The sequence below is a fragment of the Somniosus microcephalus genome, chromosome 2 (genome assembly GCF_052327205.1).
Source record: "Somniosus microcephalus isolate GS21.2 chromosome 2, FLI_Smic_1.0, whole genome shotgun sequence".
Classification (NCBI taxonomy): domain Eukaryota; kingdom Metazoa; phylum Chordata; class Chondrichthyes; order Squaliformes; family Somniosidae; genus Somniosus; species Somniosus microcephalus.
The window spans coordinates 228,979,624-228,992,226 of NC_140988.1; the positions used below are offsets into that span (position 1 = coordinate 228,979,624).

The 12,603-nt window shown below is 41.3% G+C and overlaps 1 protein-coding gene across 9 annotated transcripts in view; it reads right to left on the bottom strand.

The window, feature by feature from the left end:
- The window catches only part of fryl (furry homolog, like), a 599,764-nt gene that overhangs the window by 21,970 nt on the left and 565,191 nt on the right, over positions 1-12,603 (bottom strand). For all 9 annotated transcript variants that reach the window (XM_085969926.1, XM_085969925.1, XM_085969924.1 and 6 more), the window contains one exon: positions 8,691-8,759. In XM_085969926.1, the coding sequence (XP_085826052.1) occupies positions 8,691-8,759 (69 nt within the window). The remainder of the gene's footprint in view (positions 1-8,690; positions 8,760-12,603) is intronic.

The window sequence follows — 12,603 nt, forward strand, 5'->3', positions numbered from 1 at the left end:
CCTTTATTAAAGTTCTGATAGATGACATAATAAAATATTACATTTAGAGTTAATTTAAATGATTTTTTTGCAACTGCTCAACAGTATACGAAGCCCCTGCATTAAATATTATTCTGGAGTAAAATAGCACCAACATCTATTACTGCTTAGCTAAAATGTTGTGCAATTACATTATTACTAACTTTTTATTGCAAAAAGGTTCAATTGCCACTAAAAGCAGAAGCGATAGTGACACGCGAAAGGACTCTGTATACTCCTTAGTATTTCTGTACAGTTGTCTTTAACCAGTAAATGAAATTCAGATACTGTAACACAATTGCTTTTTAAGCCCACTGTCCGAATGGTCAGATTCCCTCAGCTTCCTTCAAAAAGGCCCAAGATCACTCTAATCCTGATGATGTCACTCAGTCTGGCCTATGTGTAACTCTAGTCGCATAAGCATGTGTTTGACTCTTTTTAACCTCTGAAGAGGCCCTGCAAGCCAATTCCTGGGAGTATGAAGTCATTAGTTGACAGAAACCAGAGTTGAGATAAGCTTCAATAAACAGTAGGATGAGAGAGATGTGCACGGAAACACTAGTAGAAATAACATAAACCTGAAAGAATTCACATAAATGAAACAACAAAGCAACAAACATATTTGTTAAAAAGCACCCTAACTAGAGGTGCTGGGAGCAGTCAATGGTTGTTTAATTCCTGATGTTAACAATTTAACTTTTTAATCCAAGGAATCAGTGCTCTTTAATGTATTTTTACTCAAATTTAATGGACTTTTTTGTAGTAATGTTTTCAATAAATGCTAAGCTTGATGTTTTAGTCAGTCATTCGTTGAATGAAAAAATACAATAATAAACGGAGTGAATATTGACACCGCTGCCTAGCTGACGACGTGCATACATGCTCAGATGCTCAAGTCCGGCACGAGTGTTAGTGCTGTGCTGTGTTGTATTGAAGCGCTATACATTGTTCGAGGTCTGCACTTAGCCACACAGAGAACTTCAATGTAGTTCTGTCAGTCTACAGCCTGACTGCATTAAATTGCACTTCTTCATTAATTGTACTGGCGGTGTAACAAAACGCAGCATTTACCTTCTCTCCTGAAGGCGCTGGTAACTGCCGGGGGTTATGGTTAACATCTCACAGAATTGCAATGGTAGAGCCCCAGGGTTGGGCCTCTTTACATTCTCGGTAGAGTTGACTACATCAAATTACACATTTCAGGCAAAGTGTTGGGTGATTTATATAGAATAACCACCACGGGAGATTTCAACTAACTCCAAATAAACTGGCAAGCGGTAGGGAAAGTGGAATTGAGTTTTTATGGTGTGTTCAGAGCTCCTTTCTTACCAGTATGTAAGAAGCCTGACAAGACAGGAATCACTACTGGATCTAGTAATGGGAAATGAACCAGAGCAGATAAGAGAAGTAAAAGTAGGGGAACATCGAGGTAATATAGATCAAAACATAATGAGGTTTAAAATAATGATTGAGAAAGACATGAGTAAGACAAAGACCAAAGTAATAGATTGGAAAAAAAGCTCATTTTGAGGGGATGAGAATGGAACTAGGGAAGGTAAACTGAAAAAAAATGTTGACAAAGAGATAGAACAGCAGTGGGAAATATTTAAAATGGTGACCAAGAGAGTTCAGGAGAAATATACTCTGCTAAAAAAAACAAGAACAAACTAGAGAATAATGAAGTACCATGGATGAATAAAGAGATAAGGGTAAAATTGAAACTGAAGAAAAAGGCATACACTAAGTACATAGACAATAAAGGAGGATGACAAAAGGGAATACAAAAAGCAAAAATGAACTACAAAATTAAATTGTCGAGGAATATAAAAAGAAATAGTAAAACATTCTACAAACACATTAATAGGGATAGGGCCAATAAAGGATGCACAAGATAAACACATGGGTAATGACAACGAAATGGCAGAAATATTCAATAGTTACTTTGCCTCAGTATTTACCAGAGACACTAACAAGGTGGGCATGCTATTAGAAGAAGAGATCAAAAAAGATATAAAGACATAGAAGATAGAAAGGGGAGAGATAAATGATAAACTAATAAAACTTAGAGAGGATAAACCCCTGGTCCAGATGGACTGCATCCACGCATACTAAAAGAAGTTAAGGAAGAGATAGCAGAGGTACTATTACACACATATATATATATATATATATATATATATATAAAAAACAATTCATTAGAAAAGGGAATAGCTATCTGCCAGTCATATGTTATTTCAATATTTAAAAAGGATGATAGAACAAGTCCAGGGAACTATAGACTAGTTATCTTAACGTCAGTGGTAGGAAACATAATGGAATCTTTACTCAAAGATGTAACAGAAAAACATCTAGAAACCGAAAATATAATAGAGTAGCCAGCATGGATTTCAAAAGGGATCAACTTTATCTTGATCAACCTTATTCAATTATTTGAAGAAGTGACAGAAAGAGTACACAAGGGTAATGCAGTAGATGTCATATATTTGGATTTTCAAAAGGACTTGGATATAGTACTGCATAGTAGACTCATGACTACGGTCAGAGCATGTGGAGTCAGAGGACAGGTAGCAGAATGGATAGCAAGACTGGCAGAAGGTAGGAAGTGGTGTTCCACAGGGATCGGTGCAGAGACCGCTGTTGTTAACAATTTACATTGGGCCGGATTTTCCGACTCCCACGTGTGCGTACGAGGTGTGTACGCACCCGTAGGGGCCTCGCAAGTGCCGGTTTCAGGTATGCGAAGCGCATGCGCTGAAAACTGGCACTTGCGATCTGTCAAGAAATCTCGACAGATCATCCGCCTGCCCAGGAAAAGTGCCTGTGCGGATGAAGAGTTGCGCTTTTTGCACAACTTCCGTCCACTGAAAGGCCATATAATTCTTATGCCTGGTAAAAGCAGGCGTAAGGCCTGCTTTTACCAACTTGAGTGTTGAAAAATAGAAAAATTAAATTTGATAACTCATTTATAAATTAAAAATACTCTTCAAAAAGCTAAGTTTATTTTTAGCTCCATAAAAACATTTAATTTTATTTCCAAAAAATTAATTTTTAAAAAATTTAATGGAATTTTAATTAATTTTAATTATGTAATACATTAAAAAAATGTTTGTGTGTTTTTAAAAGTGATCCCCATTCATACTTTTGACAGTTCTGTGTGTAGAGACCTGTCAAAGGTATGAAGGGGGATTCCCTTCTTTGATTGGTTCGCCTAGCCCACGTGATCCATGGGGCGCTTGCGAACCGCATGCGCCCCTGGGATATGTGGGCCTCTGCCCGCACGAACCCAGAGAGGCCCAGGATCGCAAGCCTCAGGATCTACGGAACCAGCAGGTAGGTTTGTAGATTTTTTTTCAAATCGGAGGCATCCGCACGCAGGAAGCCTCCGATTGGAAATTCAGGGCCATTAATGATTTGGACTCAGGAATCAGAAGTACAATTTCAAAATTTGCAAACACCACCAAATTGGGAGGTGTAATTAATACAAAGGAAGAATGTGACAAAATATAAGACAACATTAATAAGCTTGCAGAATTGGTGTTTAATTGGCAAATGAATTTCAATATAGATAAGTGTGAGATGGTGCATTTTGGTAGAAAGAATGAGGCCACACACTGCTTGGATAATAAGAGTCTGAATGGAGTAGAGGAGCAAAGGTATCTGGGGGTACAGATACACAAATCATTAAAGGTCGTGACATAGGTTAACAAGGCCATAAAAAAAACAAACCAAGCACTGAGGATCATTTATAGAGGGATAGAACTGAAAAGCAGAGAAGTTTGGTTAAACTTGTATTGAACCTTGGTTAGACAGCACTTGGAGTATCTGGTCTCCATATTATAAAAAGGATATAGAGGCATTGGTTAAGGTGCAAAAAAGATTTACAATGATGATACCAGAACTGAGAGGTTATGCCTGTCAGGAAAAGCTGAACATGCTGGGGCTCTTTTCTCTAGAAAAGAGAAGGCTGAGGGGTGACCTGATAGAGGGAAGATAATGAAAGGAGTTTGAAAGGAGTTTGATAGAGTGGATGTAGCGAAAACGTTTCCATTTGTGGGGGAGTCCAAAACTAGACGTATGAAAGATAGTCACCAATAAATCCAATAGTGAATTCAAGAGAAACTTCTTCACCCAAAGAATGGCAAGAATGTGGAATGCACTACCACAAGGAGTAGTAGAGGCAAATAGCATAGATGCATTTAAGGGGAAGCTAGATAAGCACATGAGTGACAAGAAACAAAAGATGGCTCTCTGTCCCATTACCATCCCCTTTTGTCTTGCACTATCATCTCGTCATTTAATCACTCCTGCCTTCCACCCTATTACAGACTTTCCCTTTTATTCTTTCCACCCTCCCCCACTTTCCCTGCCTCTGTACTTGCTTAAAACCGGCTACATCTGTAACATTTTCCAGTTCTGATGAACGCTCAGACCTGAAACATTAACTCTGTTTTTCTCCCCGCAAATGCTGCCTGACCTGCTGAGTATTTCCAGCATTTTCTGTTTATATATCATAGGAAACGTAATACTGCTTAAAAGATGTTTTTTGAATGATATTTCCTAAAATTTCATGTAAACATGCTATGAAACACTATTAAAATATCTAAAAATGAACACTTGTAAATTTCAATTTAAAACCAGATAATTAAATTAAGAATTCCAACATTTCCTTGTTGGGAATCTACTTACACTACAACTTTATGAAATACAAGTACTATTTACTTTTAAAGTATTTCCCTCATTTGATGCACAATGCTTTAATACTCATGGGGGGAAAAATCTGGTTGATTTGCGCCTCCCATAGGGAGCTAACGGGGCGCAAAGCAACTAGCGCCTGGGCACGGCGCTGCCAACACCTCCCGCAAAATTCAGCGGGAGGTTAGCGGCGGTGGTAACCGTTAGTGCCCCGTGGCGCCGCGCCGCCGGCGATGACGTCATCGCTGCGCGCCTGCCGTGATCTTCAGTAGTGTCCCCTGACTTACCGCTGGACGCTACATCTGACAGGGTCAGGGGGGGCTACCTGCCGCCGGGGCGGCGCAAATTAAAGGGGAGGTGCTGGGCGGCCATTTTTGTTGCTGGCCACCTGCCAGCACCTGTCCCCATTGCTGTCCCCAGCCTTCTGTGCAGCCCACCGTGGGGTGCCGGCTGCGCTCCGAGAGAAGTGCCGGGCTCTTTTGACGGCACTCCGATCCCTGGTGGCCCAGCTGGGCCCCGGGTCGCGCTGCGCTAGGCCCCATCCCTTTTATAAGGGGAGGAAGGCCTGCAGTACCGCGCCGTGATGTGCTGCAGAGCGTGGCGCTGCGGCACGTAGTGCCGTGATATTCATTCGCAGCACCCAAAGAGGGAGGCTGGGTGCTTCCAGTAGCGCCCCGCCTCCCTCTTGGGGCGCTACCAGTGAATTTCGGGCGCGGGGCGGTAATTTGTAGCGCCCCGGCGAAGTTAGCGCTCCAAAGGGGGCGTGACCCAATTTTCCCCCATGATATTTATAAAAGGAGGCTTTCACCATTCGTTGGTAGTTTTTGAACAGCTATATTGAAACCTTGTAAACACGAATTCTGGTTAAACTACATGGGCAAGTGTAGCCCCAAATTAACAATTGGCTTAGCAACCGAACTAAAAAAGTTCAGCTCAGACAGAACTCAATTCTACAATTGTATAAAATTCTAAACTGGTTCTACATTTCAGTCTAATATTTGCACCAGAGGCAATATCGATGAATTTTCAGAAGGTGTTCAATAAGGTGTCTCACAAGAGACATGTTATAAAAATTCAGGTGTAAGTAGAGAGAATACAGCAGCATGGATAGAAAATTGGTTGACAGACAGGAACCAAACAATTAGGGTAAATGGATGTGGCTTGAATTGAAGACGGTTTGGAAGTGGCATACCCCGAGTCAGTGCTAGGTCCACTTTTGCTCTTGCTGTATATATAGATGATTTGAGCTTGCATACAAAAAAAAATTGAAAATTGCTGATGACAAGAAAGGAAGTTTGGCTTCAGAAAAATATAGGCAGGTTAACAGAATGGGCAGGAGAGTGGCAGATGCAAATTAATGTGGATAAGTGAGAGGTAATATATTATGGGGAAACAAAATAAGGAATGGGTGTATACACTCAATGACAGGACACTGAAGGGTGTGGATAAATAGAGAGACCTAGAGGTTCCAATCATAATTCCCTGAAATAACAACAGAAAACGTTGGAAAAACTCAGCAGGCCAGGGCAGCATCATTCCCTGAAAATTCGAGTGCAACCATTAAAAAGAGAGCATTCTGGATTTTATAAATAGAGGTATAGAGTAAAGAAGGAATGATGAATTTATATAAAACATTGATTCGGCCACAGTTAGAGTACTGTGTGCAGTTTTGAGTGCTTCATTTTAGAAAAGTAATTAAAGTCATAAGAGAGTGTGCAGGGTAAATTTATTAGGATGATGCCAGGGATGGGAAATCATAGTTATGAGGAGAGACTTGAAATATTGGAACTATTTGCACTGGAGCAGAAAAGGCTAAGAGGAGTTTTTTAAATTTTGAAGACTTTTAATAGAGTGAATTGGGAAAGATTATTTCCTATGGTTGGGGAGTCAGTGATGAAGGGACATAAATATAACATTATTACAAAGAAAGCAAGAAGAGAGATTGGAGAAATTTCTTGTTGCAGCGTGGCATGTTTTGCCTACAGAAATGGTTGAGGCAGAGACCATTACTTCTTTTAAGGGAAAATTGGATAAATATTTGAAACAGAGGAAGGTACAAGGCAATGGGAAAAATGCAAGGTAGTGGGATTAGTCTTGGATTGCCCTAGCACATATTGGTACAGGCACGATGAGCTGAATGGCCTTCCTCTGTGCTGTAAACTTCTATGGTTCTATGTTGTAAATGCCAACATTGAAAATGATGGCAGTTAAGTACTCCATCAACACAGCAGTGCAAAATTTCTCCAAATCACTTACTTGCTTAATTCAGAACTTCTCAGAGAAGACGTGAATTGAAAGTTCTAGATATAATACTTTTAAAGTATTGATTGGGCCCATCAAGATTTCCAAAATATGCTGCCAATGCTGCTGTTGGAAGCAATGGTGGTATTTGCATACATCACACTGAACTGGATGAAGCAGATACTCGATGGTAGCATCTACAGCATCTGTATCTCACAGCATAATGTGATCATAGAGCTCAATTCCCAAACTTGCTTGGCAGATTTTCCATGTGTGGCAAAGAAAAAGAGAATTTGAAGCACAGAAAAGAGGTGGTGCCGTAAATGGCTTATTAACTCTTTTAATTTGTCACAGTAATGTTAAGTAGAAAAGCAGGAATTGATATTCTAAGCTAATTGTTGTGAATCAGCCTGCATGCCCACACATTGACGACCTGTTGGCTCTGCAAAAGCCTGTTACTCCCAGCAGCTTATGTCAAGTAGCTGACAGCCCCCCTATCCTCAACTTCAGAAAGCCTAGTGGCACATTTCAGCAGGAGTAAGGGTGTTGCATTCGACATCCCATCTGTTCACAACAGCCTGACCCCATCCCCCCAGCACTGCATACAGAAACTTTTGTGACTGTTCCTGCAAAAGTTTTCTTCTAAAGCTTCCCATGAATGCCTTTGCAAGAACTTCAGACCGGGCACGTTTTGGCTGCCTCACGTGCAGGAGATGTCAAATAATAGGAATGAAACTCATCTAATGTGACCCAACACTACTTTTATATTCAGAATATCAGAACATATTTCATAAATATTTGTATACACTATGTATTTGGAACCACATTGCAGGCACAGAGCATGATTTACCATTCATTAAAATTGATGCACTCCCTGTGAGTGTCACTACCCATTGGAAGTGTGGAATCTTCCCAATATGTACTTCAAAAAGAAATGCGCTGTAGTGATCCGGTTCACAACAATGGATGGACAAGTGCAACACTGTTTACACTCTAATGTTCAACTGGTCTCTTCTCATTTCCAATATTATGGAATAGAAAGTGAAACTGAGCAACTCAATCAGTTTCTTTTACTAATCAGTTGGGTGACATGCTGAGCATACTAGTTAGAACATTCACTGGAAGAAATGATCAACTGGCCATTGATTTTTGTTCATTTCAGAAAACAAAGTAACCTAAAGTAGTTCCTATGGAGCCACTTTTGTTTGACCAACATGACTGCAAAACCATGTTTATCTATACACATGAATATGGAGCAAGTTACAAGAACATTAAATAATCTGAAAGCAGACAACCACAAATACTGTAAAAAATATGGTTCAATTCAAGATGCTATAGAGTAATATTCACAAATAAATAGTGATACCACATGCAGGATTCAAACCTCAGCATATGTATTACAGTACATGGTTTCCTAAGGGTAGGCTTTCCTATGCTTTCCATCTTTAATAAAGATAGTGGTAGAGATTTTTGAGCTATAGGAGAAAGTCTGTTGCAATTAGCTGCATTTATAAAAATTATATCCAATCGGAATCACAAATTTGTATTATTCATATAGTAAAATAATTACCATAAAACTTTTGAGATAGGGACTTGCGTTTTGTTCATGAAAATAATTATACTAATGCTCCTTCTTCCACTTTCTCCTAAGCTTTGCTCTATATGCTAGCACACAAGCAAAATAGAAAAATGGATAAGGTAGGTAGGGGGGAGAGAACAGAAAAAATGAGGACACGCACCTGTGCATCCCTATTGGTTCTTTGGAGACCATCCCCTGCGCCAAAGGTCCTTTTACAGTTTTCCAACCACTGCATTAAAAAATGTTCAATCATATCGGTAAGTCAACAGTTTAACAGGCACAAGAAGAATGATAACTTAAAATACATGGTTACTCATAACATCAATCACAGATAATCATACCCAGATCCCACTCCTACAGCAAAACCAACACACTACATAAATAGCAGGTCCATAGATTGGGCCTATACGCTCTGGAGGTGATCTCATTGAAACATACAAGATTCTGAAGGGGAATGACAGGGTAGACACCGAGAGGTTGTTTCCCCTGGCTGGAGTGTCTAGAACTAGGGGACATAGTCTCAGGATTAAGGGGTCAGCCATTTAAGACTGAGATGAGGAGGAATTTCTTCACTCAGATGGTTGTGAATCTTTGGAATTCTCTACCCCAAAGGGCCGTGGATGCTGAGTCGTTGAATATATTCAAAGCTGAGATAGATTGATTTTTGGACTCTAGGGGAATCAAGGGATATGGGATCGGGCAAGAAAGTGGAGTTGAGGTCGATGATTAGCCATGATCTTTTTGAATGGCAGAGCAGGCTCGAAGGGCCGTATGGTCTACTCCTGCTCCTAATTCTTAAGTTCTTATAAACCCCCAAACAACCACCTTTACGACCACATTCCTTTACCTGCTGGACAACTGAGGTTCCTTAGTGGAGTAAACTGAGTATGTGTCGGCCACCAGGCTGAGAAACAGATTCAACAGCATAAATGTTGGATCTGGCTCCCAGGATCCTGTTTCTCAGAATTCAAATGAAAATAGTATGAAACCAGCTTCTAACATCATTTAGCTACAGATGATGGCCTCAATAACTTAGCTCAGTATGTAACTCTGTACTTGCAAATAATTGAGAGAACAGAACTGTACAATGATTAAACCATTAAAGTACACCCGCAGAATTTCAATCATGAAATCTCAATCCTAGCTAACTGCAAATGTGATATATTCCTTTTAGGGGGAAGACAGGTGGGGGGCCACCAATTTCATGTTGATGTGAAAATTAAATATCCAGATGTCCACCATTGCTAGCTTTCCATCTTTGGGTACCCTTTTCTTTCATCTTATGAGAGATCCAGCTATTTTCCTGTGCCATGGTGTCACAGGAGTAGGCCATTCAGCCCCTCAAGTCTGTTCCACCATTCAATGAGATCATGACTGATCTGCACCCCAACTCCATTTTCCCACCGTTGATACCCTTACCTAATAAAAAGTTATCGATCTCAGTATTGAAAATTTCAACTGACCCAACATCCACAGCTCCAGATTTCCACTACTCTGTGTGAAAAAGTGCTTCCTTATTTTATTCCTGAATGGCCTAGCTCCAATTTAAGACGTGCCCCCTTATTCTGGATTCCCCCACCAGAGGAAACAGCTTCTCTGTATCTATTATTTCGAAGCTTTTCATCATTTTAAACAGCTCAATTAGATGACCAACGTGTCCAAGCTGCTGGGGGATCCATATATCTGGAGATGTCACTCTCCATTTATGCTTCTGAATTTCTACTTTTCCTCTTCACTATCTCTATTTCAAGTTTACCCTGCCGTCAAATTTTCAGAGTCCAAAATTGCTCCAGTAGTCTCAAATCCCTGATTTCTGGCCTGCTGAGGAAAATCTCCTGGAGAATGTCCATTCCTGAACCATGATTCACTAAATTCTAATCCACTTGGCAGAAACAAATTTAAGAGCCGATATATTCTTAAAATTAGGTGTAAAATATATTTGCACAGAGCACTTATAGCTTGTTCTTTTTGTTAACCAGAGATGGTCATTTCATCCATTATAAAACAATATTGTGTATATATAAAATAAGTAAATACCACTTCTCAACACTCCCCATCCTCCCAAATATCTGTGTAATTCTAGTGACATACAAGGAAAACAATTCTTCACCTAATCAATTTAAAAAGTGCACCAGAATCAGTAAATTAAATTTGATGGCTTGTGCAAGAATGGATGAAATACTCCAGAGATTGTGGCGTCCGTTTCAATTAGTGAATGGATTCCAAGTTCCATTTGTAAATCTTATTATGCCTCCTATGTGACTCGATTTAATTATAGCGTAAATTTATGAGGCAGAGCTTACAACAGGAGATGCTTGTAAAATAAAGAAGCAGGTCCTCTTGTTCCCATCCCCCACTGGTCAAATATTTAAATAAAGGTTAGAAGGCTGCAGTATGTTACCTATATTGCCACAAAAAAACAAACTAGAGGTTTGGGGGGGGGGGGGGTGGGGGGCGGGTAAAGGAGTTTAATATAATTTGGGGATTTAAATTACTGTATATAAGCATGTGGCTTTCTTGACCATTTATCATTTATGCACCTTAACCGTGCTGCTAGCTCACAATTTATTTCTGGTAACTATTAGTGGTGTACATATCTGTCTAGTACATATACACAATGGTCAGGAGAAAAGTTCTTAAAATTAGCAGAATTTAAAATCCAGTAATGTCCACAATCATCATTCTAAATCTCTAAATGTTTAATGAGCCAGCAGAAGTGTGTTACTATTATAGCAGCAACCAAATGTGAAAAAATCCAGGTCAACAGTGGAATCCTTCGAGTCTGCAGACCTACATATTGGGATGTGTCCCCACAGTTCAATCACTGCAAAATGAAAATCCAACAGTAGCCCAAACATTGCACTGATCTTTTTATTAACAACACGTCAGTTATAAAGGCAACAAAAACAAAGAACAAGTGTCAAATTATCCACAGTGCAGCATATATATTTCATATGAAACTAATGTTATGATTATACCTACCTGGTCATTACAATTGGGGAACATCAAATAGTTGACTACCACCTGACTTGCACAGTCCAGGTTACACTACTTGTACGTATGGGGCACACAATTTTCCATGCAAAGGCACATATGAAGGGTATGTCATGTGTTGCATATGCACCTCCACATGAATTGTTGTATCCCTGGTAGAGGCAATGGCCCCAATATTTATGGGGAGGAAGTGGGGGAGACTTTTAGCAGCCGGGAAACCTGGAAATACGGGTAATGCGGAGGTCCTGCCAAATGTAATGTTTTCTGCCGGGCAGCTAGCTAGATTCTTGTACAGTTTGTTTTATGCATCTGTTTCAGTTATGGTTCTCATGTCTACAGGGTACAATTTAAAATGACTGTCCTTCTGATTTGTATTTCATAATTTAAAATATGCAAAAAATATTGGCCTAGAAATTGAGTTGACGCCGCGCCAGGGCTTTAGCGCCGGAAATTTAGCGCCGGCGCTAATTCCCTTGCGCGCGCCAAAAATTCAGTAGCGCCGCGCCCAGACGGCTGCCGGCGCTACTGGCGGGCGTGAGCGCCTCCCAATGGGCGCTGAGTGCCGAATTGCGGCGCTAATCCGGCGCTGCGGGACCCGATGCGGTGCGGCAGGCTGGGGAAGTGCAGGCCTCCTCCTTCAGTTAAGGAGGAGCTGCCTGCACCCGCCCGCTGTCCGTTCAATTATTGAAAAAATGAGCCCGGCACCTCGGACAAGTGCCGGGCTTGCAGGCCAGACGCATCTGTTCCGCGGGGGGGGGGGTGGAGGAGTCCGGGGAGGGAGGTGCGGGCAGGCAGCCGACGGGAAAGCGGCCGGCCGCCGCGCGACCTTAATGCGCCGGCGCTAACTCGGGGAAGACTCGGTTGCCAGAGTCTTAGTTGCGGCTGCCACGGGCGAGGCGGCCGCAACTGAATTTCGGCGCTGGGGCCCGTCGGCATGGCAACCGGGACGCTGCGCACACCGATGACGTCATCGGAGCCGGCGCAGCGCTACCGGTCTACCGCGGCGTAAGGGCCCCAGGCAATTTCGGCGCCGGCGCCAAATGCAGCGCTAGGCCCTCTAGCGCCGCAAAATCGGCGCT